Consider the following 24995-nt stretch of genomic DNA (forward strand, 5'->3'; position numbering starts at 1 on the left):
TGAGCCACCGCACCCAGCCCCGTAGAGCTTTCTGTTTATTTTCTGCCCCTGCACCATGTGTTTGAGTCTCTCCCCACATAAGTGGTGGGGAGGACTGCAGGGTGGCTCAGAGGCAGTGCCAGGCTGCACTCCGGGGCAGCTGCCTCCCAGAGCTGATGACTCCCCACTTGTGCCTCCAGCATCCAGATGGTCCACCACTGCACCATCCACGGGAACACAGAGGAGCTGCGTCAGATGGCGGCCAGCCGCGAGGTGCCCCGGCCACTCTCCACCCTGCCCATGTTCAATGTGCGCACGGGCGAGCGGCTGCCTCCCCGCGTGGACAGCGCCCAGGTGCCCCTCATTCTGGACCAGCACTGAGGGCTCGGCCAGGTGGGTCTGGTGGACGATATCAGCCTTATTTCTGGGAACAAGATGGCCTTTATCTCAAGGCTGGGGCAAATGGTGGGGTCTGGGAGAGTTCAGGGGAAGAGGCACATAGACTTGCCTGCTCCTCTGAGGCAGCTGCTGAGGGTGCCCACCAGTGCCAGGGCTGTGACCCCAATGCCAAGCACTCGGGGTTGGAGGGTCAGGGTGGGGAAGGCAGGAGAACCGGCATCTGGCCCTCTTAGCCTTCCACTCTCTCTTCCCATAGTGGTTCCAGGTCCAGCCCTGACTTCATCCTCCCTTCTGTGTCCACTCGGCAAGCAGCACATCCCACCTGCTGATTCCAGCTCCTGGCCCGCCTGGAACCCAGGCTCTAAACAAGCAGGGAGAGGGAGTGGGGCGGGATGAGAGTGTGTGGAGTGAGGACATTCAGAATAAATACCTGCTGCTCTGCTCACCTATTGCTGCTGGCAGCCTCCCCAGTCCTCACTGGCTCTGTTTCCCTTTGTGCTTTCTGGGAGGCCCCACAGGCAGCCAGTGCCTGCCAGCCTCCCCTTTGGACTTTTGGCATTTTGCCGTTTTCTCAAATTCTCCAGAAGAAAGAGGGAAGCACCTGCTATCTGCAGCCCTCCCACGAACCTGGTAGTGAGGGATGCCTGGATCATTATTCCCATTTCATAGACAAGGAAACAGAGACCAAGAGAGAGTCAGTGACTTACCCAAGGTTACAGAGCAAGCAAGTGGCAAAGCTTGGATTTGACCCTGGCATATCTGCCTTCATCCTGCCTTCTACAGGGTTGAGGGGTGCCAGAAGCAGGAAATCCAGGCCCTTACCTCCAGATTCCGTTGGCACCTCAAGATTCCCTGGAGGGAGAGAGAGTCCCTCTCTCTGTTGTGTTTGGAGAGAAGCTAATCTAGATATGGAGAGTGGGGCCGGGCGCAGTAGCTCACACCTGTAATCCCAACACTTTGGGAGGCCAAAACAGGCAGATCACTTGAGGTCAGGAGTTCGAGACCAGTCTGGCCAACATGGTGAAACCCCATCTCTACTAAAAATACAAAAATTAGCCAGGCATGGTGGCCCGTACCTGTAATCCCAGCTACTTGGGAGGCTGAGGCAGGAGAATCACTTGAACCCGGGAGGTGGAGGTTACAGATCACACCACTGTACTCCAGCCTGGGTAACAGAGCAAAACTCTGTCCAAAAAAACAAAAGATATCAAAAGGAGGTTGGAACGTGGGTCCCGAATGCCCTAGGCTCAAGGACTCCCCACCTTTCTGAGCTCCTCCAGAGATGGGCAGGGGTGCAGAGGACACAGCACAGCCTGGGACCCTTGTTGGGCTGAATGGCACTAGCACAGCTTGACCCCATATGAGCTCAGAAGAGCTCAGCTGGCCATGAGGAGGCCTGAACCTGTTTTTCCCAGGTGGCTACAACCAAATTGGACCAGTTCTCCCCTGATCACTGCCATCTGGCCACATCCAGGCTCACATACTCCCACGTGAAGACAGGCCTGAGAGGGGCCCGGCTAAAAGAGGGACAGCTGGCAAGGCCCTCCCCCAGTGGCAACTCAGAACCCAGACAAGGGCTGGCATCGCCACTCCAGCCTCCTTTTCCTTTTACTCTGCTGGGAGCCCCTGGCTCCCACATCCACACAACTAGCCCCTCACTGCAGGTCCTGTCGTTGCCCAAAGGGCACCTCCTCAGAGAGGCCTTCCCTGTCCCCGCTGTGGTCCCACCGCCTGCCCTGAGAGGACTTCCTGCGCTCTGAGAGGATTTGTGCTGTCTGGGCTCACGTATTCCGAGTCCTCTTCCGTACTAGAACATGTGATTCTTTCAGCCTGCAGCAGGTGCAGTGCCTGCACACAGTGAGTGCTAGGAAGGATGTTCTGAAGGAAGGCATGAAGGGACACCATGTGTATGGGTTTGCTCAGCATTCTTTCTTTCTTTTAGAGCCAGGGTCTCACTGCGTTGCCCAGGCTTGTCCTGAACTCCTGGCCTCAAGCGATCCTCTTGCCTCAGCCTCCTGAGAAGCTGGGATGACCTCCGTGAGCCACCATGCCTGTGCTCAGTGTTCTTAAGGAGGTTGCTCCCCTTCTCAGGGCACAGAGGGTGAGCAAGGCCATGGCTAAAGGTTCTTCCATTATCTCCCGTGCCTCCCTGTATCCATTAGTTCGTCAATCAACTTGTCAAACATTGGTTTCGTGAGCATCTGCTGAGGCAGGCCGAGGTGCAGTGTACAGCTTAATGATTGCCTGTTGAATGACTAGCTGTTTAGGTGCCCACGCCATAACCAAACGGGTTCTTTGACTAGCGGGTGCCTCTGGCTTATCATTGGCTATTTCTTTCTTTCTCCTGAAGCAAACCAGGAGTTGCGCAGACTGGAGGCTCCAGCAGCCAGCCTGCTGTCTGGGGTGGCTCCTCCTTGATCCCTGCTCCCTTGAGGAGGAGGCGGCCCACCCCTCATCTCTGGGCTCGCCCCCTGCAGCCGGGAACCTCTGGGGCCTCCAGTGCTCTTTCTGTGCTGGCCAGGGCTGGGAGACTGCAAGGCCAGCTCCTCACTTCCCGGCTTTGCCTTGGGGTCTTGGCAGCGCCTTTCTCCCTGCTCAGCTCCAAAGAGCACACGGGAGCCTGGCTGCCGGCCTGAGAGGAAGTGGCCCAGACAAGTAGCTGGGAGGATGGCGTGCCTGCAGAGGACGCCAAGCCCTGCCTGGGCACACACGTCCAGAGGTTCCCGGCAGCACGCCGGGAAGGCACAGACACACTTAGTGCCTCCCCACTGGGCAACAGCCCCTCCCTGGCGTGCAAGATTCCAACCAGCAGTCACGCTCCACTCCCCACAGCCAAGGACAAAGAAGGGCAGCCGCCTCCACAGCCACCTCCATTGGGAGACTTGGCCTGCTGCACACTCTGCTCCACCCCTGTCTCCTCCAGTCCCATGATGGTATTGCCCCTGTGGCCCAGTGGGCGGCCTCCACCTTCTTTCTAAAGACAGCACCCACACGTGGCCTGACGCTCAGACATTCCCTCACCACCTCTATCGGCCAGACCTGGCGACTGAAGGCACCACCTAGGGCCGGCCTCAGCCCCCTGCCGCACACCGCCCGGGAGCAGGACTGGAATCATGCTCCTGCCACACAACAGCTGGCTCAGCCAGCTGAGGGTTAGTTTACTCTTAAGATGATCATCATAACCACCTTGGGGCTGTTGTGAGAATTTGTGGGAACCGGACACTCTGGCAGCTCCCAAGGATGGAGACATTATTGCATACAAGCACACACACAATCCCCCAAGGCCAGAAGTCCCTGGGGTCTCCCTGGCCCCTAGGATCCAGGCTAAATGAACTCCATTTCCACCTGTGCCTTGTAAAAAGTTCAATCTCTCTCTGTGAACTGGGGGTGGAAGCCTAAATTCATACGATCTTTGGCACGGATCTGCTGCCTAGAGCTGCGCCATCCAGTCCAGCAGCCTCAGGCCACGTGGCTACTGAGCACTTAAGCTGTGGCTAGTCCAAACTGAGATGTACCGTCAGTGTAATTGTGAAATGATCATATTTGGGGATACATTAGGTTAAATAAAATACATTGCTAAAATTAGTTTTATCTGTAGTTACTTATTTATTTTTTTGAGATGAGGTCTCACTGTGTTGTCCAGGCTGGAGTGCAGCGGCATGATCATAGCTTACTATTACCTCAAACTCCAGTGGCCTCAGCCACGAAGTAGCTAGGATTACAGGCACTCACCACCACATCTGGCTAATATTTAGAATTTTTTGTAGAGATAGGGTCTCACTATGTTGCCCAGGCTGATCTCAAATTCCTGGCCTCAAGGGATCCTCCTGCCTCAGCCTCCCGAGTAGCTAGGACATGCACTACAGCACCAGCCTTTTTATTTTTTATTTTTTTTGAGATGGAGTCTTGCTCCATCGCCCAGGCTGGAGTGCAGTGGCACTATCTCGGCTCACTGCAACCTCCACCTCCCTAATTCAAGCAATTCCCCTGCCTCAACCTCCCAAGTAGCTGGGATTACAGGCGCACACCGCCAGGCCCAGCTAATTTTTTCTTGTATGTTTAGTGGAGGCGGGGTTTCACCATGTTGGCCAGACTGGTCACGAATTCCTGACCTCAGGCAGTACACCCACCTCGGCCTCCCAAAGTGCTGGGATTACAGGCGTGAGCCACCACCCTCGACCCTTTTTATCTTTATTTAAATGGCTGCTAGAAAATGAAAAATTACATCTGTGCCTTGGGTTGTATCTTTATTGGGCTGCGCTGGTTTCATGGCTCTTCCTGTATCTCTATCCCAGATTAACTTACACCCAGAACTCAGCCTTTTTCCCTGCTTTCTGCAGAACACCTGCTCTCCTAGGCCTCTGTTCACTCAGCAGTGAAGCCCTAGCATGCGGGCTGAGTTTGCCCCACAGCAGTGAATTCATCCAGAATTTGAACATGTGTGTGGCTGCCCTCTCTAAAATGTCTTAGTCCCCATATCATGGTTCTCTGTACCTTCTCATTCAGTACCCCTTTCCCAGTTCCTCCCATTGTCTTTTGCAGAGAAAATCCCACTTTCTCCAGCACTAGCGTGTGCCAGACTCACCTCCCTCTTGGCCTAGCCTTGCACATTCTCTGCAAAGGGTTGAAATCTCTGCATGGGGAGGGCCTGCCACCTTACTGGACAGGACCCCTCCTGCTTCCAGGATCTTGCCTCCCCGTCTGTGGACGTGCCCTCAGCCTGACTTGATACCCTCTAGAGCACACACAGGGGAAGGGGACAGGGAGACACACCCTTCCCGGCACCAGGGCTCCCGCTGGCTGGGGGACGCCAGGAGAGCGGTCTCCTCCCACACCCACTAATTTTTCCCATACTCCTCTTTGCTCCCCCGCCCCACTCATCCATATCACACAGACAGACCCTCCTATGCCCTCTGTCACGCTCATGTACAGTATGTCCCAAATGCCATCGTCCATGTGTTCTCACAGTTCACACAGGGTTGCTTTCACTGCCTCATGTGTGGGGAAGCTGCCCTCATCACGCACAGATGCCCGCCCACCCCAACCCACACACATGCATGTGTATAGGGCCCCTGTGAACACAGATGCATTTATTTGTGCACAGGTAAGTGGGCACAGAGTGAGACACATTCTCATCACCAGGCACCCCCAGGAGACAGGGAACCCTTGGTGGCACTCACCTCGCTCCCTCAGACGCCTCCTCCTCGTGTGGACGCTGGGCTTGACGGCAGCCTCACATTCTCTCCCACGCCGCCCACACTTATGCCTGCTCCACACACAGTCTCCTCGCCCTAGCCAGGAAGCTCTCTCGCAACCCCTCCCCTCCTCCACCCACCCAGCTCCATCACTGGAGAAAGTCTGGAAAGCTGAGAGTTAAGGTGCTGGGGGGTGGGGAAAAAAGGAGGGAAAATCCACTGTATTCTGGTGATAGAAAATCCTGCCGGGAGATGGGCTCAAGTCCCAAAAGGGACCCAGGATTCTGAGATTACAGCAGAAATTAAAAATCCAAATGAAGCCTCCTTCCTTTCTAGAATTTACCATCTGGGTTTGACTGAAAAATCAACCACAGGAGCCTGGTCCTTCTCACAGAGAAGACAAAGGTGAGTCTGACAGAGCGGCAGGCTCTGTGACACCCTGCAGGGGATAGTGAGGGTCTCGGGGAGCGGGTCTGGGTGGCTGTATTTAGGGCAGCTGTGATGTCAGAGGAAAGGAGGGTTTGAGTTGGGAATATGGCACAATGGCCCCTTTGTCCCCCTCCTCTCCTGTCCTGTACACACTGAAACCACACACCAGCCCCACACCACGTGATACAGGCTCAGAGCTGCCCATGGGGCACTGCCACAAAAGGCTGCCCCCATTGCAGCCCTGACCCACAGTGTGTGTGTCCACATACATGCCCACGCATGTACACACACACTCACATACCCACATGTAGATTTGTATAGAGGTGACAAGAGGCATATTCACTCCTTTGCCTACAGCTCTGCTGCCCCATACGGTAACCCTTATCCCACATATAGTTAGTAAAATTACTTGCAATTCAGTAAAAGTGGAAACTGCATTCCTCAGTCACACTAACTGCATCTCACATGCTCAATAGCTGCATGTGGTTAGCGGCTACCATACAGGGCAGTGCAGCTCTAGGACATGTCTGTTGCTGTAGAAAGCCCTGCCCTGTGCCCTCCGTTGCTGTCCGCTCCCCCATGGGCCTGACTTTCACTTGCTCTTCCTCTCACACTTGCTCACTCCTGTGCACAAAGCACACACAGCGCCATGCTCTCACCTAATGGGTGGCCTCTCTAGCTCAGTCTCTCTCTCTTTAGTCTCTCCAGTACCTAAGCACAGACTCTGCCTAGCCCTGCATCGCGACACTGGCCTCTAGTCTGGAGAGAATAACAGGATGGAAGCATGACCACATCCACAATCCCAGGGTGAAGGACCGAGGGGAGCCATGTGGATCTGGAGAGCTTTGGAAACTCAGAGGGGCTGAGCTCAGGCTGGGTTGGGCAGGGAAATGGGAGGAGAATGAGACATTTGAGCATGGCCCAGACAGTAGGGCATTGAGCATGCAGAGAGAAAGGACATCTAGGAAGGCCTGAAAGTGGGGAAATGCAGTGCATTTGTGGAAACTGTGGCCACCCTTTTTGGTTGGTGTGACACATGTGGGCAGGGGAGGGGACAGTGAGCCTGGGCAGGTGGGTAGTGACCAGGTAGAGCCTTGGATGCCAGGTTCAGGATGTCCCTGGTCCCCCATGAGGGCAGATGGGGATGTGGCCTGGACAGCCAGGGTCCTTAAGTCCCAGAGGTCCAGGCAGACAGGGTTTCTGCCAGCATGGCAGGCATCACCAAACAATCAACACATTGATCAAGAGATGGAGCCCAGCACTGTGGCTCATGTCCATAATTCCAGCACTTTGGGAGGCTGAGGCAGGCAGATCACTTGAGGCCAGGAGTTCGAGACCAACCTGGCTAACATGGTAAAACCCTGACTCTACTAAAAACATAAAAATTAGCTGGGCGTGGTAGTGCATGGCTGTCATCCCAGTTACTTGGGAGGCTGAGGCACGAGAATCGCTTGAACCTGGGAGGTGGAGGCTGCAGTGAGCTGAGACGGCGCCACCGCACTCCAGCCTGGGCGACAGAGTGAGACTCTGTCTCAAAAAAAAAAGAGAAAAAGAGAGATGGATGGGCATCATACAGGATGGAAGCATGACCACATCCACAATCCTAGGGTGAAGGACCGAGGGGAGCTATGTGGATCTGGAGAGCTTTGGAAACTCAGAGGGGCTGAGCTCAGGCTGGGTTGGGTAATTTGCATGTGAATAAGCCTTCATTTATATGCCATCATTCTTATCCTCTCTATACCGATTCCCTTTCTACACTGTCCTAAGTGTGGTAGAAGTGCTAATGATGAATCATTAAAGGCCATAATGAATGGTCATGAATACTTAATGACACCACGATATTAGTATTGCCGATGAATGATATCTACAGACTTGACCATCTCTCTGGAGACCTTAGGGAGGAGCGTGGGCTTTTTGCTCCTTTCAGGTTTAGACCTGAGACGGGGTGAGAGAGGTGACCAGCTGTCATCTCGCTGTCTCCCTGGCTCCAGGTGCCTGGTTCTCTCCGGACTTCTGACGCCCTGGATTCTCTGTCCCCCGCTGACCACACTTGCAGTCTCTGCTACCTGAGATGGGGGAGCTGAACAGTCAGTCACCTTCCCTCTGGGCCTCGGCTTCTCAGGCAGTTGGGAAGGAGCAGGCAGAAAGTGAAGGAAAAGAGAAGGGAGGGAGAAGAGGGAGGAAGAGGAAGCAAGAATTTAAGAAAAAAAAGAAAAAGCTTCAAAAGGAGTAGGCAGGAGGCAGGGGCACAATGGCTCCCCAGGCCACCCCAGCCCAGGGCTGTTGTGTTCTGGGGATTCAGGAGGTCGAGGCACCCAGTCCGTGGTGAGCAGGGCCAGGCCTCCTTCCTTCCCGAGAGCACTGTGCGAGCGCCTTCCCCACAGCTCTCACAGGCATCTGTCTCCCTCACTCCCCCAGAGCCAGGACAGCCAGCAGGGATCCCGCCTTCCTCCTGGTCCCTCCCAGACCCTTGCCAGGCTCAGCAGACCCCTCTACCATTGCGTTGCTCCTTCGGCAGGAGCTCAGCATGGGTGAGGAGGGAGCAGAGGCCAGACGACCCTTCATGTCAGTCCAGGGAGAGGCCCCCAGGTCCTCCTCACGGGTTCCACTCCCCTCACCCTCCCAGTATCCCTGAGCATCCCACTGCCACCAACTGCAGGGTGTCCAGGGCGGTGGAGAGTGAATGGGCTTGAAGGGGAGTGGGCATAAGGTTTGGATATCCCCAGGTGTGAAGGTGTGTGTGTGTGTTGTGCACGTGGATTGCCTGTATGGTATTGCAGGGGAGAAGAGAATTTGAAACGGTGCAAGGGAATTGCAAGAGATAGAAAATAAAAGAGGAAATAGAAAGGTTTGAGGTATAAGAAGGGTGAGAGAAAGGGGAGCAGGGTTATGGAGGGATCTAGAAGAGAATAGTGGGGAGGGAAAGGGCAGGAATGGAAGGCAAGCCCACCACCCCAAAGTCCCTTCCCCATATCTCCCCCTCCCCCAACTCCAAAGAAGGAAATTAGGAGGCCACTGCGGATTATGTTTGGGTCATTTCCACATGCTTTATTCCAGCAATCAAAATAATTAAAAACATCTCAAATTATTATACACATACAAAATAGGTACAGAGTCTTTTGCTTCCTCCCACCCCTAGGGGGAAAAACTGCTTTGTGCTTTGGGAAGTTGTCTCCGAAACCCGGGGAGAGAGGACGCAGGACAGACTAGGAGAGAGCCAGGAGGATGGGCTGCAGCTGTGGAGGAGGGTTTCAGAGGAGAGAGGTCAGAGAGCAGAGGCCTGAGAAGCCAGAAGCGGGTAGAGAGAGGGTGGAAAGTGAGCAACGGGCTGGGCTGGAGCCGCACACGCTCTCCTCCCATGTTAAATAGCACCTTTAGAAAAATTCACAAGTCCCCATCCACAAAAAAAAAAAAAAGAAAAATATCAAGGAATAAAAATAGACTTGAACAAAAAGGAACATTTGCTGGCCTGGGGGGGCATCTCAATTTCTATAGCACCAGTGATTCCCTCCCCACCCCATCACATAGATGTAGCACCTTTGGTATAAAATGGGGAGCTGCTTCCACCCTGCCCCCATCCCCGCCCCCAGGCAGTTGCCCCGGTGACACATCAAGACAAGAACGAGGTAGTCTTTCAGCAACACAGTTACACAAGGAACAGAACAGTCTCTCCCGCCCAGCCCTGCGGCACGAGGGATTGACACGCGTTCCCCAAATCCGATGTTTCTGCTTTGTCGTGGCCCTTCCTGACTCTCCTCCGAACCCAGTGAGAGGCTGGTGGCTCCCCCGGCATGACCCCCTCAAAAACGAAGGGGAGATGTTGCAAGAGCCATGGGAGTGCCAGATGGCAAGGCTTCTTTGGCAGTCTGAGAACCCCAGGTCTCCCCAGGGTCTCGGGGTGCTGGGCGGGCAGGAGCGGGCTGAGGGTGGGGGCCACTTGGGTGTTTCAGCATTGCCTTTGGTTGCTGGGCAGACAATGCATTGTTTCCTGTGTCTTCTGGGGAGACAGATTTGGGAAGGAGTGGAGGGGAGGCCCCAAGAGGGGGTGGAGAAAGGAGCAGAAAGGGCAGCGTTGGGGTTTCATAAGCCCAACGGGCAGAAAGGGACTTACCCCCGCATGGGTCTTCAAGCAAGTGGACCAAGCTTCCTTTTTTAAAAAGTTATTTATTTATTCTTTTTTTTTTTTTTTGGTAAGGTTGAATGCACTTTTGGTTTTTGGTCATGTTCGGTTGGTCAAAGATAAAAACTAAGTTTGAGAGATGAATGCAAAGGAAAAAAATATTTTCCAAAGTCCATGTGAAATTGTCTCCCATTTTTTGGCTTTTGCGGGGTTCAGTTTGGGTTGCTTGTCTGTTTCCGGGTTGGGGGGAAAGTTGGTTGGGTGGGAGGGAGCCAGGTTGGGATGGAGGGAGTTTACAGGAAGCAGACAGGGCCAACGTCGAAGCCGAATTCCTGGTCTGGGGCACCAACGTCCAAGGGGGCCACATCGATGATGGGCAGGCGGGAGGTCTTGGTGGTTTTGTATTCGATCACTGTCTTGCCCCAGGCTCCGGTGTGACTCTGGGGTGGGGCGGAGACAATGGGAGGGGGCATTACCACGTGGGAGTGATGGAAAGAGGGCACTATGGCCTGCCCAAAAAGCCCAAGGCCAGAGAAGTGGGGCCCTGCCTGAGGATTCTGGCCACTCACCGTGCAGCCATCGACAGTGACGCTGTAGGTGAAGCGACTGTTGCCCTCGGCGCGGATCTCGATCTCGTTGGAGCCCTGGAGGAGCAGGGCCTTCTTGAGGTTGCCAGTCTGCTGGTCCATGTAGGCCACGCTGTTCTTGCAGTGGTAGGTGATGTTCTGGGAGGCCTCGGTGGACATCAGGCGCAGGAAGGTCAGCTGGATGGCCACGTCGGCAGGGTCGGAGCCCTCGCCGCCATACTCGAACTGCAGGGGAGGGGAGAGAGGGAAGAGTAAGCAGCTATGTGGGAACCTCTAGTCCTGCCTGGCCTCCCTGTCCAGGGTCCTCAGAGAGCGGCCCAATGCACCCTTATATCAAGAGGGGCCACCTGCCCATAGGCAGCCTGTGTCTGAACCACTATCGGGGACCTGGGACCCCTGCCTCCCAGCCCAGCTCTGTCCATCACCCTTAGCAGAGACCTACTCCAGGACTTCATGTCCCTTCTGAGCACTGGGCTAGCCCATCTCCTAACACGGGCTCTGAGGTCCAGCTCACGCACCTGGAATCCGTCGGTCATGCTCTCGCCGAACCAGACGTGCCTCTTGTCCTTGGGGTTCTTGCTGATATACCAGTTCTTCTGGGCCACACTGGGCTGAGTGGGGTACACGCAGGTCTCACCAGTCTCCATGTTGCAGAAGACTTTGATGGCATCCAGGTTGCAGCCTTGGTTGGGGTCAATCCAGTACTCTCCTGTGGTAGGGCAGGGCAAGGTGGAGTCAGGGAAGGGGAGCAGCCAGCACCATATGGTAGGGGCACATATGGGCATGGGGACCCTGGCTTGGCAGAAGTAGGAGGGAGGGGGAGGCTAGGGCAGGCCCTCACCGCTCTTCCAGTCAGAGTGGCACATCTTGAGGTCGCGGCAGGTGCGGGCGGGGTTCTTGCGGCTGCCCTCGGGGCTCCGGATGTTCTCGATCTGCTGGCTCAGGCTCTTGAGGGTGGTGTCCACCTCGAGGTCACGGTCACGAACCACATTGGCATCATCAGCCCGGTAGTAGCGGCCGCCATCGTGAGCCTTCTCTTGAGGTGGCTGGGGCAGGAAGCTGAAGTCGAAACCACCGCTGGGAGGACCAGGGGGACCAGGAGGGCCGGGAGGGCCGGGGGGACCCTGCACAGAGAGGGAGGAGAGTGGGGATTACCGGCGTCCAAGTGCTTTGGGGGCTGGAGGGCCATGAGCAGAGGGGATGAGGGGCTACGTACAACAGGACCAGCATCACCAGTGCGACCGCGAGGACCAGGGGGCCCAATGGGGCCAGGGAGGCCGTTGAGTCCATCTTTGCCAGGAGTACCAGCAGAGCCAGGGGGACCCTGGAGTGGGGGAAATGGTTTGAGAAAGGCTGCCAGAAGCCCCAACAACCCCAGCTCTGGAGGAGAAGCCCACCACCCTCCCTGCTGGCTCTGGCTCCACGGCCTCATAGAGCCAGTTTCAGCCTCTTTCCATAGGACATGCCATAGCTCTTTCTAGCCACTGAGCCAGGGGAGGACGGATTGGGGAGCAGAGAGGCCAAAGCTAAATCAGATGGTTTGTTCAGGATTCTTCCTCTCTTTGCCCACTCCCTGTCCCTTAACCCTTCTCCAGAGAGGCAAAGGGTGCCTGGGTCCCTGGCAAGGGTCCCCAAGGTGAGCCTGGGCTTGGGACTCAGGAAGAGGAGAGAGAAGGCATGACTTACTCGGGGACCAGCAGGACCAGAGGCTCCAGAGGGACCTTGTTCGCCAGGAGAGCCCTGAAGGACAGATAAAAAGGCAATTCAGGCCCAGTGAGGGTCAAATGTAGCCTGAGGGCCTTGCTGGAGAGACGAGGGCAGCGTGGGCAGCCCATGCCCCTTCATTATTCTGCAAATCTAGCCCCAGGGTGTCCATAGGCAGAGACCTCTCCCATAATCCCTCTCTGTGTACCCCTCACCCTCTCAGAAGCTACTTGGACATCCCATAAATCTTCAGACCCCAGTCCTCACTAGGGAGGGGTAAGAGTGACTATCCAGAGGGGGAAACTGAGGCAAAGCTCCCCCTCCTATCATACAGCACGGCATGAGGACTGGGGAGGGGCTGAGCATACTCACAGGAGGGCCAGGGGGACCCTGGAGGCCAGAGAAGCCACGGTGACCCTTTATGCCTCTGTCGCCCTGTTCGCCTGTCTCACCCTTGTCACCACGGGGGCCTTGGGGTCCCTAGAAGAGAGAAGGGGCATCAAGTGGGGCACTGTCCGCATCTGTAGGGTTCTGAAGGTGTGGGAGACACAGCAGGGAACTTACAGCGGGGCCACGGGCGCCAACAGGGCCGACAGGACCAGCGGGACCGGCAGGACCCTGAGGAGAGCAAGGAGAGCATGAGATCTTGGCCAGGGGAGGCTGAGGCTGGGGCTGCAGGATGAGGCCTCCCGCCTGCTGCATCTCTCTCTCCTCAGCTCCTTCCCACTGTGGCCGTCTCTCCCAACTCCCAGGGAAATCTCCCCACTGCAATCTTCATGAGAGCTGGGGCCAGCTCATGGGAGAGGGTGTCCTGTCTGGAAGAGGGGACTTGAGGCTGAGCTTTAACTCAGTTTTTTGGATTAAGGCCCCGACATCTTGCAGGATCTCCTTTCCTCCCTCTGCTTGGGTGAAGTCCGACACCCATCCCCAGGCCTCTAAGGAGGCCTGGAGAGTCCCTGGCCTGACCAGACACAGGGAACTGGAGCCCAGCTACTTACAGTCTCACCACGATCACCACTCTTGCCAGCAGGGCCAACGGGGCCAGGGGCGCCAGGAGCACCAGGAGCACCAGGAGGTCCAGCGGGGCCAGTCTCACCACGGTCACCCTGGCAGGGAGAGCAGGGGAATATGGGCCAGCTCCGGCTGAATGGCCAGGATGGGGCAGGGAAGCAGCAGACAAGGCTGTGGTCATGGAGTGTCACCATCTTACCTTGGGGCCAGGAGAACCATCTCGTCCAGGGGAACCTTCGGCACCAGGAGCTCCCTGCAGAGAGAGAGAGAGAAGTGAGAGTCAGCCGGGGAAGAGGGCTTAGGCAAGGCCACAGTGGCCATGCTGAGGGGACTGGCATGGGGGCTGGGGACTGCTCACCTCACGTCCAGATTCACCAGGGGGTCCGGCCAATCCAGGAGGGCCCATGGGACCAGGGGGACCACGTTCACCACTTGCTCCAGAGGGACCTTGTTTGCCAGGTTCACCCTAAGGGAGAAGAAAGAGTCAGGCCAGCGATAGGGTCTGAGAGGACCCATGAGTCCCCTGAGGTCATCTCTACCAAATCTGTTCTCCTTGGCTCCACCCCACTCCAAGTCCTTTGATGGTTTTTCTCAGGGTCCCCCAAGGTGAGAGGGGCACTTACAGAGGGGCCAGGAAGACCAGGGAAGCCTCTTTCTCCTCTCTGACCAGGCAGGCCGACCACACCACGCTGTCCAGCAATACCTTGAGGCCCGGGAGTACCAGGAGCACCCTGTGGGAGGCAAACAGGGGTGAGGTGCGGGACAGCAGCACAGGGACCGCTCCCCAGCTCTGGACACCTCCGGAGCTGCAGAGATCTGAGCTGGCACTTACAGCAGGCCCATCAGCACCAGGGGATCCTTTCTCGCCAGCAGGGCCAGGGGGACCAGGGGGACCAACTTCACCAGGACGTCCAGCAGGGCCAGTCTCACCACGGGGACCTTTGCCGCCTTCTTTGCCAGCAGGACCAGGAGGGCCAGGGGCTCCAGCATTTCCCTGGATGGGGATAGGAGCGGCTGTCAGACTCCAGGGGGCTCTGGTGCATCATTGGTTCCTCAGTTGGACCCACCATCCTTCTGGCAGCCCGCACCCACCACCCCCAACCTAGAGCAGTGGACTCCACTGCAGAGACTTACAGAGGGGCCAGGAGGACCGACTCGGCCAGCAGCACCAGGGAAACCAGTAGCACCCTGGAAGGGGAGAACGAAGGAACCATCAGAGGGAGAACAGCCAAGTCATCTGACCCAGCTGCCCTCACCTGCCACCGCTGCCTGGGGAGAGGGGAGAGGCTCAGCAGAGAGGCGGGTGATACTCACAGGGGGACCAGCGCTGCCACGAGCACCTTTGGGTCCAGGAGCACCAACATTACCCTGTAGGAGAGCACAGAGGCATCAAGCCTGGACCTGTCCTGGGTCCTAGGACACCAGCATCATGGGCACAGAGGGCAGGCCACTCACAATGGGGCCAGGGGGTCCAGCGGGTCCGGCAGGGCCAGGGGGACCAGCATCGCCTTTAGCACCAGCATCACCAGGTTCGCCTTTAGCACCGGGTTGGCCATCAGCACCCTGGGGGAGGAAGCGGGGCGGTGAGTGGAGGGAAGGAGGCAGGAGTTTCCACCGGCGGGGGGAGGAGCAGTAATGGAGGCAGGAAGATGCTTGGGTGGGAAACAATCCCGTCTCCACCCTTCTCCCCAGAGGAGGGCTGACGCCTTTGTCCTCATTCTGTCCCTCGAGGTCCCAGGTCCCAATCGGTGATGAAAAATGAGGGGGGTCTTGGTACTCACAGGGGGGCCAGCGAAGCCAGCAGGGCCGGGGGGACCAGGCTCACCACGGTCTCCCTAGAAGAAAAGGTGGCAGATTGGAGAGATGCGCTGACATGAGGGAAGGCGGAGATGGGGTGAGGGGAAAGGCAAGGGGTGGAGGCACAGACAGGGCCAGGAGTGCTATGTGAAGGGAGGGAAGGGCCAAGTATGGGGTCTTAACAGGTCTTCTATACTTACGGGGGCACCACGAGCTCCAGTGGGACCAGCAGGGCCGCTGGGACCAGTTTCACCCTGAGAGCAAGGGACAAGATGCTCAGGGTCAGGGCCTCCCCTGAATATTCCCGGTAGATGACCCCAGGAGAGCCTCCCCTCCTTCTGGTCCCTCCAGGTTCCCGGGTTGACTGCTTAGTTTGACAGGACCTGCTTTCCCAACCCAACCCCATGGAACCGTGCCCAGGCCTGCTGGGAAGGCTATGTGTTAGGGCAGAAGGTGGGGAAGCAGCCACCTCACCTTGTCACCAGGGGCACCAGCAGGACCAGGAGGACCAATGGGGCCAGTCAGACCACGGACGCCGTCTTTGCCAGGAGAGCCGTCAGCACCTTTGGGACCAGCATCACCCTAAAGACATGGATAAGCTTGAGATTTCCAGTGTGGGGCAAGGAGGTGACCTGTAGTGTTCTGCTTGTGTCTGGCTTTCCTGAGAGGCCCTCTTCTGCTCTGTCCTGCCTCCACCTGGGGCAAGGACTCAAAGGTCCTTTCAGGAAAAAGGGTGCCTGCCTGGAGACTCAGGTGAAACTGAAGTTAAGAGGCCCCTGACTTGTGTAGCGGGATGAATAAGGGAGTCTCCATCAAGGAGATGCCCCCACCTCTCATCACCATGGTAACTCAAGGGGAGAGACAGGCCTGGACCACAAGGAGAGGATTCATCAGCAAAGAGGCCAGAGCGGAAAGGGGAAGAGTGGAGGATTAGTGAGAAGAGGAACAGATCCCAGGGAGAAGGAGAGATGCTGAGGGATTCAAAGCAGGCAGAGATGGGAGCCATGTAGGGCTCAGGGGAGAGGGAAGGTTGAACTTACTCTGTCACCCTTAGGCCCTGGAAGACCAGCTGCACCACGTTCACCAGGCATTCCCTGAAGGCCAGGGGCGCCCTGGCTACCGGGAGCTCCAGGGGCACCAGCATCACCCTATGTGACAACAGAGAAGACTGAAGTGAGGCCTGGGGTCCCAAGAGTGGGTCATAGCCCTAAGCCCTGCTTGGTATCTCACAGGCTTAGTTCCAAGGCCAATGACAGGCCTTGAGAAAAGATGAAAAGACTCATAGCCCAGACTCCAGGCTGTTTGTGGGCCCCTACCCTGGTCTTTTCCCCCCACCCCACACCCTATCTCCACGGCTTTGGTCATAGCCAGCCATCCCCTGCTGCAGGAGGGGTGAGACCTGGTCCCTGACTGCTTGCCAGAGACCCTTCCACGCTGCCCTCACCTTAGCACCATCATTGCCGGGAGCACCATTGGCCCCTCGGGGACCAGCAGGACCAGGGGGACCTTGCACACCACGCTCGCCAGGGAATCCTCTCTCGCCCTAGAAGGGAAGGACAGGGCATGTGACAGCTGCTCTGGGGACAGGGTCAAGTACAAGGCACCTTGATGGATGCAGCGAGAGAGGCCTACTTACTCTTGCTCCAGAGGGGCCGGGGGCACCAAGATCTCCAGGAACACCCTGAGGGGGAGGGAGGGAAGGAGGAACAGACAGTGAGCAAAATCTACCTGGGGCCACTCTGCTGGAAAGCACTGTCCCTCCTCCTGGGGTATGGCTGTGATTAGAGAGGAGCCCTTTCTCAGCACTGAAGTGGAATTATCCCAAACAGCCCCTCTCTTCCTTCTGGGGATGTGTCAAAGGCCTCCCCGCTCCCCAAACTATGGACCAAGATTTATCAATAGAAGGGTTGAGGGAAAGTCACAGCATATTCCAGCAGCTCTTAAAAGAAGTCACCCAGACTAGCAATCATGCAGCCCCCACTTCCCTCTGTGCTGCTCCCTTCACGGTAGGAAGTTCTTTCTGGCGTCTGATCTCAATCCCTCTAGCTGATGGCTGTCTGATTAACTAGGAGCAGCGGCCTGTGCCTCTGGATTCCCTGCATCTCCCACCCTTCTGGCTGGCTGCTCCCTCTTACCTGTTCACCAGGTTTGCCTGCTTCACCAGGAGGACCAGCGGGGCCAGGGAGACCCTGTAGGTGGGAAATGGGGGAAGGAGGGAGGGAAGGTTTAGAATCTGGAAGAGACCAAAGAGCTGTTTCCTACCCCTACCTCCCAGCACCCTGACAGCCATGAGGCCTCACCTGGAATCCGGGGGAGCCAGCAGGGCCTTGTTCACCTCTCTCGCCCGCAGGACCCTGCACAGAGAGAACAGTGCGGTCACGGAGAGGCCGAGGAGACGAGGGGCTGAGGGTGTGTTCCCCTTTCCTGCTCCCCAGATCTCCCTATCAGGGACACTCACAGCAGGGCCAGGGGGTCCCTGAGCTCCAGCCTCTCCATCTTTGCCAGCAGGACCCTGCGGGGAGAGAGCGAAGGGGAACTCAGGGTTGGGAGGCCCTGAGCAGGCTCTGAGCAGCCAACTCAGGTTGGGAACAGCCAAGGACTCTGGCCTCTAGCACCCCTCCTGCAGGGAGGAGAAAGTGCTGGAGCAGCAACTGGAAGGGGGTAGGGAGGGACGGGAAGGAGATACTTACGACAGCGCCAGGGGGTCCGGGAACACCTCGCTCTCCAGCCTTGCCGGGCTCTCCCTGTGGAGAAAGGGAGTTAGGGTTGAGGGGACTGAAGTGAGAAGCCAGGGCCTCCTGGGGACTCTCATTTACTCTGAGTGGGACTTTTTAAGGGACTTTCTTTTCAAAAGACTCGCCTGTTTGGCCCCCAGGGAATGCCCCTGCAGGCACTTCTTGCTGGGCCCCTTCGAGCCCACTCCTCCTAAGATGCCCTTCCAGGCTCCTCCTCCTGCACCCTCCCCTGCCTTTTCCCTGTTACATGCCCGCTGTGGCCTGCACTGCAAAGGGCTTTCCTCTCCTCTGCTGTCTCCTTTTGGACCTTGAAGAACCCACTAAGACTGGGGATGCCTATCATATCAAAGGCCTGTCCTATCCCCATGTGTGGGGGGTAGAGGGCCACCAACAACACTTATTTCCAGCACAGAGCAGTGGTCATGGAGCCTGGAGAAGTCTTTCATTTTTTCTTTTCTCCCTTTTTTTCTTTTTTTGTTTTGTTTTTTTTTTTTTGGTTTTTTGAGACGGAGTCTCGCACTGTTGCCCAGGCTGGAGTGCAATGCAGTGAGTGCAGGCTCACTGCAACTTCCGCCCCCTGGGTTCATGCAACTCTTCTGCCTCAGCCTCCTGAGTAGCTGGGATTACAGGTGCACACCACCACACCCAGCTAATTTTTTGTATTTTTAGTAGAGACGTGGTTTCACCATGTTGGCCAGACTGATCTCAAACTCCTGACCTCATGATCCGTCTGCCTCGGCCTCCCAGTGTGCTGGGATTACAGGCGTGAGACACCACACTCAGCCGAGAAGTCTTTCATTTTACAGATCAGGAGACTGAGGTCCAGAAAGCGAGAGTGAGCGGCCACACAGCAGGCAGCGGCAGAGCTGAGCCCAGAGCCCAGGACTCCCTTGGGTCTCAGGTGTGTCTGTCCCTGGCTCTTCATGGATCCTCACTGAATACTCACAGCAGCACCTTTAGGTCCGGGGAATCCCATCACACCAGCCTGACCACGGGCACCAGGGGGGCCTGGGGGTCCGGGGCGACCATCTTGACCGGCGGGACCCTAAGGATGGGAGGCACGAAAGCAGCGGTGAGGATAGTGAGGAGGTAGACAGGACAGTGGCAGGGGGTCAGGGGGAGTGATACTTACAGGGGGGCCAGTTTTGCCATCAGGACCGGGGCTGCCAGGGCTTCCAGTCAGACCCTAGGGAGGCAGAGAGGTATGAGTGGGTTTGGGGGAGAAGCATGATGGAGGTGGGGGAGGACTCCGGAGGGCAGAACCCTGGGCCTGCTCCAGAATGCCTCATCCCAGACCCCACACGGGATGGTCAGGGCCTGGCCAAGCCAGGCCGAAGGACTGGGGCCTCACCTTGGCACCAGGCAGACCAGCTTCACCGGGACGACCAGCTTCACCAGGAGATCCTTTGGGGCCAGCAGGGCCAGGAGAACCACGTTCACCAGCGGGACCCTGGTTGGGAGAAGTCACAGGAACAGTTAGGGTCTCAAGTTTGTGGCTCTTTGCCATGGGCCAAAAGAGGAAGACGATGCCCAGGGAGCAGCAGGGACAGCCCCCCGGCCTCAAGGAGAGGTTACCTTGGGACCAGCAACACCATCTGCACCAGGGAAACCACGGCTACCAGGTCCACCCTGCAGGAGGAGAGGAGGCCAGTTAACTCAGACACATGGGCATCAGCCAGGCACTGAGGGTGGAGTGGGAGGGGGTGGGCAGGGGCACTTACACGCTCGCCAGGGGGTCCGGGCAGGCCAGTGGGTCCGGGTTCACCTCGAGCTCCTCGCTTTCCTTCCTCTCCAGCAGGGCCAGGAGGTCCTTGAACACCAACGGGGCCCTGGAGAGAGCCGAGAGGAGGGGGCAGCCTGTGGTGAGGGGCCATCCCGTGCCAGCCTCAGAGCTGGCTGAGGCTGGGCTTCTAGCATCAGGGGTGGGGCAGGGATTCCCCTAGAAGGCTAGGGGTTCCTCTTCCTTTCTGGATCTCCCTCAGGGGGCTTCCAGGGCAAGGTGGGCTGGGCTGCAAGAAGAATGACAGGGAGACTTACGGGTTCTCCCTTAGCACCAGTGTCTCCTTTGCTGCCGGGAGCACCAGGTTCACCCTGCAAGCGGGGAGAGGAGGATGAGCCGAGAGTTGGAGGCGCTCAGTTGGCCTGCATCGTCCTGCTCCCCAGATGAGAGCCGCACTGGAGCCAGTGCATGGGGCGGGCAGAAGTTTGGTACTCACGCTGTTACCCTTGGGACCGGGAGGGCCGCTGGGGCCCTGGGGTCCAGAGGGGCCTCGGGCACCAGGGAAGCCAGGAGCACCAGCAATACCAGGAGCACCCTGTGGGAGGCAGACAGCCAGGTGAGCCTAGGAGCAGAGGGAACGGGGCAGGCAGGCTGCAGGCAGCAGGGGTGGGACTGAAGCCTGGCAGGATACTTACATTGGCACCTTTAGCGCCAGGCTGTCCATCAGCACCAGGGTTTCCCTGTGGCACAGAGAAAGGAGTGTGAGCAACAGGCAAGGACTCGGGTTAGAAAGCGGCACAGGAGACACTGAGGCAGGGACACTTACAGCAGGGCCAGCAGCACCAGCAGGGCCAGGGGGGCCAGGCTCACCACGCACACCCTGGGGACCTTCAGAGCCTCGGGCACCTTGGGGACCAGCTTCGCCCTGGATCAGAAGAAAGGACATATCAGGAGCCACCCTAGGAAACCCAACCTTGCCTCTTGGGATGACAGGAGGAAGGGGAGACAGGGACAGGAGAGCAATGATCAGGACTCTAAGATCAGACACAGAGACCCTGGGACAAAGGTGTTAGTGAACGCGTTGCTCTCTTGCCATTCTGGGTCCCTCTGGTTTGGGGAACAAGGAGACATGAGCCGCTTGGCCCATGAGGGTCATGCTCAGAGGAGAGTGGGGGATCTCACCTTAGCACCAACAGCACCAGGGAAGCCAGGAGGACCAGCGGGGCCGGTAGGACCCTGTGAATGAAATGGAGATCTTAACGAGAAGGAAGAGATGGCAGCTGCAAGTCACACCCTGGGACAGAAGAAGCCCTGGGGTTCAGACCAACACAACCTACCCCCAGTGTCAGCTCCGAGAGCAGACACTGAGACCCCTCCCCACTCCCAGGACCTGAGGCCTACAGGCCACACTCACAGGGGGTCCGGCAGCACCAGTAGCACCATCGTTTCCGCGAGCACCCTGCAGGAGAGAGGGGAAGCCCCGTTAAGTCCACTGAGCACTGGTCAGTCCCTAGAGCTCCTGGGGAGCCCCTCTCAGAGCCCAGGGATCCCCCAAGGGGCCAGGAGTACTTACAGCAGGGCCAGGGGCTCCAGGGCGACCTCTCTCACCAGGCAGACCACGGGGGCCCTGACAACCAAACCAAGAGAAGTCAAATGAGATGGGAGACAGCCTCGTTTCCCCAGGCCTCCATCTTGCCCCTGCCTCCTGCCCGTCCCTGCCCTCTGGAACTGGGCACACTCACCATCTGACCAGGAGCTCCATTTTCACCAGGGCTGCCAGGCTCACCCTGTAGAACAGAGAATAGTGAGTGAGAAATTCATTCATGGTGGGACTCTGGGGATGTGGAGGACCATGATGTTCAGACCGCCTCTTACCTTGGGACCAGCAGGACCAGCATCTCCCTTGGCACCATCCAAACCACTGAAACCCTAAAGCAGGAAAGAGGTAGAAGGTGAGGACCTGTGGAGGGGGTGGAACAACCTTGACACCCACCTAGATCTGAGAAAGAGCCTTGGGAGGTCATCACCGCCATCCCCCTGTTCCTGAGCTAGACTAAACCCCAACTGGCTCAAGATCTCCCCCAGTCGTTTAATCCGGGACTTCTTTCCTGTGGAGGGAGGTGCTTTGGATGTCCACTCTCTGTCCCTCGGGGCTTCTATAGCTGCCACCCACCGTGATGCATCTCAGGATCTTTTTTTTTTTTTTTGTATTTTTATTTTTTATTTTATTTATTTATTTTTTTGAGACGGAGTCTCACTCTGTCGCCCAAGCTGGAGTGCAGTGGCCGGATCTCAGCTCACTGCAAGCTCCGCCTCCCGGGTTCACGCCATTCTCCTGCCTCAGCCTCCCGAGTAGCTGGGACTACAGGCGCCCGCCACCTCGCCCGGCTAGTTTTTTGTATTTTTTTAGTAGAGACGGGGTTTCACCATGTTAGCCAGGATGGTCTCGATCTCCCGACCTTGTGATCCGCCCGCCTCGGCCTCCCAAAGTGCTGGGATTACAGGCTTGAGCCACCGCGCCCGGCCGCATCTCAGGATCTTTTGGGGGAAGAGGCTGGGACTGGATGGGGGTATGCTGGGGACCTGGGGAGCTTAAATTACTCAAAGGGAACTCACTCTGTGTCCCTTCATTCCAGGGAGGCCAGCTGTTCCGGGCAATCCTCGAGCACCCTGGAGAGAGATGAAGAAGGCAAGGAAGGGCCATTAGAACACACCACCATGGACCCAGCTCCTAAATGAAGCCCAAGTGCAGTGAAGCCCAGGTTCAGCCACAGTCCCCTGCTCACCTGAGGCCCAGGAGGCCCACGCTCACCAGGACGACCAGGTTTTCCAGCTTCCCCCTGAGAGGGAGAGAAAAGACCGTCAGGCCACTGCCTCCCTACCACCGCCCAGGGGCTGGAAAAATGGGAAAGGTCTCAGTCTTCTTTGGGTTGTTGCAGGTCAGGTTTGGGGGCCCAGAATCTTATCTTCGAATCTAGAGCTCAGTTTAAATCTACAGTGAAACCTTGTTTGGTGAAATCTGAGTGCCTCTAAAGGAATTTCTGTCTACTTCTGTCACCAGCATTTCAATCTCACCATCTGTGTGCCAGTTTCCCCAGAGGGATGGGGGTGGGGATTGCTCTAAGGTGGCTGGGGTAAGGAGAACGGTCACCTTGTTGGGGACATGGAATCAACTCACTAAGGGAAAAGATCATTGTTCAAGAGTAGTCCATGCATCAGAGAGGACTTGCCCTCCTTCCTCTGAGTATCATTCCCAAAGGTGGTGGAGTGGAAATTGCAGGACCCAACCCATAGAGGCCATGGGGTCAGATGGTATCTTCTTGCCGGGGATACTTACATCATCTCCGTTCTTTCCAGGGGGGCCAGGGGGACCTCGGGGACCCATGGGACCCTAGAAAAGATAGAAGAGGTGTTTAGAATAAGGATAAGAAAAAAAGAAGGGGAAGGCTGGGATTGAAGGGAAGAGGCAAGGAAGACCCCAGGCCTGGGGATTCTTCGATAGGAGAGTCTGTGTGTTTGTAGAAGGAGTGTGTATCTGTACAGAGAGTGCTTACTGAAGCTCCAGGCTCGCCAGGCTCACCAGGGGGACCTTGGAAGCCTTGAGGACCCTTGAGAAGAAGGAAAGGAAGATGGGGTTAGAAAGCAAGTCCCCGCCAACCTTCTCCAATCTTACCAAGAGATCTCTGAGCATCTCCCCTTCCCTCATCCCAATCTTCCCTCCAAAAGACCAAAGCCCAGGGAGGCATATGAATACATCCTGGATACTCACAGGTGCACCAGGGGGGCCAGGGAGACCACGGGGACCAGAGGGACCCTGCAGAAGGAGAAGAAAGGGGGGTCTTGGTGATCCCTCTGTAGGAAAGCATGTGGATGTAGTCATTCATGCCTGTTGGGACCACCCAGTCATCCTGCATCCTTTCTGGACTCTGAGGTCCCAAAGGTGATCTTGACCTCCCAAGCTGTCTATGCCAGCTGCCTATGCCCACCTTCTCTGGATACTCATTCTCTCTTCTGTCATCCCTGCTCCCCCTGCTGGCTCACCATGGGACCAGGCACGGAAATTCCTCCGGTTGATTTCTCATCATAGCCGTAAGACAACTGGGGAGCGAAGTTCTAGAACAAACAAAAGAAGTCAGGGTCAGGATAGTGACTTGAAAGGCAGAAGATGGCACTGAGGATGGAAGAAACTGACATCATGCGCTTCCTGGTGTGATGTGCTGAGAAGAATAACATTGCTTGTAAGATATTCCTGCCAAAAATGCATCCTGCATCTAATCTAATCAGACAATCCCAAATTGAGGGACAGTCTGCAAAACAACTGGACTCTTCAAAACTCCCAGTGCCATGAAAGACAAAGAAAGTCTGAGGAATGTTCCACATTTGTGGAAACTAGAGACATGATGATTAAGTGCAAAATCCATAATCCTGGACTAGATCCCAGATGGCGGTAGTAGGGGTGGAATCTATACAGGACGTTATTGGGACATGGGTGAACTTTGAATACGGACTGCACATTAGGGAGTGAATTTAATCACTGTGCTGTGGTTAGTTAAGAGAATGCTCTTGCTTTTCGGAAAAACACACCCAAGTATTTAGGCGCAAAGGAACCTGATAGCAACTTACTCAAACAGTTCAGAAAAAAAAAAAAGCTACATATACATAAACAGAAACTAATAAAGCACATGTCACAAACTGTGAAGGGTATGTGAGAGTTTCCTGTAGGATTCTTGCAAGTTTTCTGTAAGTTTGAAATTATTTCAAAGTATAAAATTATGTCATCTGTCAAAAAACAAAAACAAAACGGGGAGAGTGGACACACAAAGGCATCTTCACTTACTCCTCCGAGGCCAGGGGGTCCGGGAGGTCCGGGGGGTCCGGGGGGTCCGGGAAGTCCAGGCTGTCCAGGGATGCCATCTCGGCCAGGGGGGCCTGCGGGTCCCTGCAGGGGGAGAGGGCGGGGCCAGGTTGAGCGTGGGACCAGGAGCCACGCCCACCTGCAGCTCCCCACAGCCCAGAGAGTGCAACGCTTACCCTTGGACCTCGGGGGCCAGTGTCTCCCTTAGGTCCCTATGGGATTGGGGAAGAAGAAACAAGAGGCCAGGTTAGAGAAGGGAGGCCTGTGAGGAGGCACGGGCGGCGGAGGGACAAAAGTCGAGGGCAGGAGATTACCTCGACGCCAGTGGTTTCTTGGTCGGTGGGTGATTCTAGGGGGCGAAGAGACGCGCGTTAGAGCCAAGGTTTGCTAATGCTGCTCCTGGCGGCAGAGGCCTGCAGCACGGAGGGCCAGCGAGCGCCGACCATCCCCAGCCCCAGCCCCAG

The 24995-nt window shown here is 56.7% G+C and overlaps 2 protein-coding genes across 3 annotated transcripts in view; one reads left to right on the plus strand and one right to left on the minus strand.

The window, feature by feature from the left end:
- The window catches only part of SGCA (sarcoglycan, alpha (50kDa dystrophin-associated glycoprotein)), an 11995-nt gene extending 11143 nt beyond the window's left edge, over nucleotides 1-852 (plus strand). Inside the window, exons 7-8 of one of the 2 annotated variants that reach the window (XM_011959949.1) lie at nucleotides 180-372; nucleotides 635-852. In XM_011959949.1, coding sequence (XP_011815339.1) covers nucleotides 180-360 — 181 coding nt within the window. In that variant the 3' untranslated portion in view covers nucleotides 361-372; nucleotides 635-852. The remainder of the gene's footprint in view (nucleotides 1-179; nucleotides 373-634) is intronic. The other variant, XM_011959948.1, reaches the window with a different exon arrangement.
- Nucleotides 853-9024: 8172 nt separating this feature from the next.
- COL1A1 (collagen, type I, alpha 1) overlaps nucleotides 9025-24995 on the minus strand; it is a 17986-nt gene continuing 2015 nt past the window's right edge. The window contains exons 3-51 of the mRNA XM_011959950.1: nucleotides 24846-24880; nucleotides 24708-24743; nucleotides 24514-24615; nucleotides 23718-23789; nucleotides 23446-23490; nucleotides 23231-23284; nucleotides 23014-23067; nucleotides 22463-22516; nucleotides 22293-22346; nucleotides 21552-21605; nucleotides 21419-21463; nucleotides 21250-21303; nucleotides 21091-21135; nucleotides 20859-20912; nucleotides 20503-20601; nucleotides 20372-20416; nucleotides 20173-20271; nucleotides 19994-20047; nucleotides 19678-19785; nucleotides 19532-19585; nucleotides 19308-19406; nucleotides 19089-19142; nucleotides 18903-19001; nucleotides 17912-17965; nucleotides 17680-17733; nucleotides 17522-17575; nucleotides 17357-17410; nucleotides 16858-16902; nucleotides 16666-16764; nucleotides 16262-16369; nucleotides 15696-15803; nucleotides 15422-15475; nucleotides 15206-15259; nucleotides 14880-14987; nucleotides 14739-14792; nucleotides 14559-14612; nucleotides 14257-14418; nucleotides 14048-14155; nucleotides 13783-13890; nucleotides 13624-13677; nucleotides 13412-13519; nucleotides 12978-13031; nucleotides 12786-12893; nucleotides 12396-12449; nucleotides 11926-12033; nucleotides 11551-11833; nucleotides 11228-11418; nucleotides 10692-10934; nucleotides 9025-10562 (exon numbers count right to left, since the gene is read on the minus strand). Coding sequence (XP_011815340.1) covers nucleotides 10416-10562; nucleotides 10692-10934; nucleotides 11228-11418; nucleotides 11551-11833; nucleotides 11926-12033; nucleotides 12396-12449; nucleotides 12786-12893; nucleotides 12978-13031; nucleotides 13412-13519; nucleotides 13624-13677; nucleotides 13783-13890; nucleotides 14048-14155; nucleotides 14257-14418; nucleotides 14559-14612; nucleotides 14739-14792; nucleotides 14880-14987; nucleotides 15206-15259; nucleotides 15422-15475; nucleotides 15696-15803; nucleotides 16262-16369; nucleotides 16666-16764; nucleotides 16858-16902; nucleotides 17357-17410; nucleotides 17522-17575; nucleotides 17680-17733; nucleotides 17912-17965; nucleotides 18903-19001; nucleotides 19089-19142; nucleotides 19308-19406; nucleotides 19532-19585; nucleotides 19678-19785; nucleotides 19994-20047; nucleotides 20173-20271; nucleotides 20372-20416; nucleotides 20503-20601; nucleotides 20859-20912; nucleotides 21091-21135; nucleotides 21250-21303; nucleotides 21419-21463; nucleotides 21552-21605; nucleotides 22293-22346; nucleotides 22463-22516; nucleotides 23014-23067; nucleotides 23231-23284; nucleotides 23446-23490; nucleotides 23718-23789; nucleotides 24514-24615; nucleotides 24708-24743; nucleotides 24846-24880 — 4097 coding nt within the window. The 3' untranslated portion in view covers nucleotides 9025-10415. The remainder of the gene's footprint in view (nucleotides 10563-10691; nucleotides 10935-11227; nucleotides 11419-11550; nucleotides 11834-11925; nucleotides 12034-12395; nucleotides 12450-12785; nucleotides 12894-12977; nucleotides 13032-13411; nucleotides 13520-13623; nucleotides 13678-13782; nucleotides 13891-14047; nucleotides 14156-14256; nucleotides 14419-14558; nucleotides 14613-14738; nucleotides 14793-14879; nucleotides 14988-15205; nucleotides 15260-15421; nucleotides 15476-15695; nucleotides 15804-16261; nucleotides 16370-16665; nucleotides 16765-16857; nucleotides 16903-17356; nucleotides 17411-17521; nucleotides 17576-17679; nucleotides 17734-17911; nucleotides 17966-18902; nucleotides 19002-19088; nucleotides 19143-19307; nucleotides 19407-19531; nucleotides 19586-19677; nucleotides 19786-19993; nucleotides 20048-20172; nucleotides 20272-20371; nucleotides 20417-20502; nucleotides 20602-20858; nucleotides 20913-21090; nucleotides 21136-21249; nucleotides 21304-21418; nucleotides 21464-21551; nucleotides 21606-22292; nucleotides 22347-22462; nucleotides 22517-23013; nucleotides 23068-23230; nucleotides 23285-23445; nucleotides 23491-23717; nucleotides 23790-24513; nucleotides 24616-24707; nucleotides 24744-24845; nucleotides 24881-24995) is intronic.

Source organism: Colobus angolensis, unplaced genomic scaffold (genome assembly GCF_000951035.1).
Source record: "Colobus angolensis palliatus isolate OR3802 unplaced genomic scaffold, Cang.pa_1.0 Scaffold50, whole genome shotgun sequence".
NCBI lineage: Eukaryota > Metazoa > Chordata > Mammalia > Primates > Cercopithecidae > Colobus > Colobus angolensis.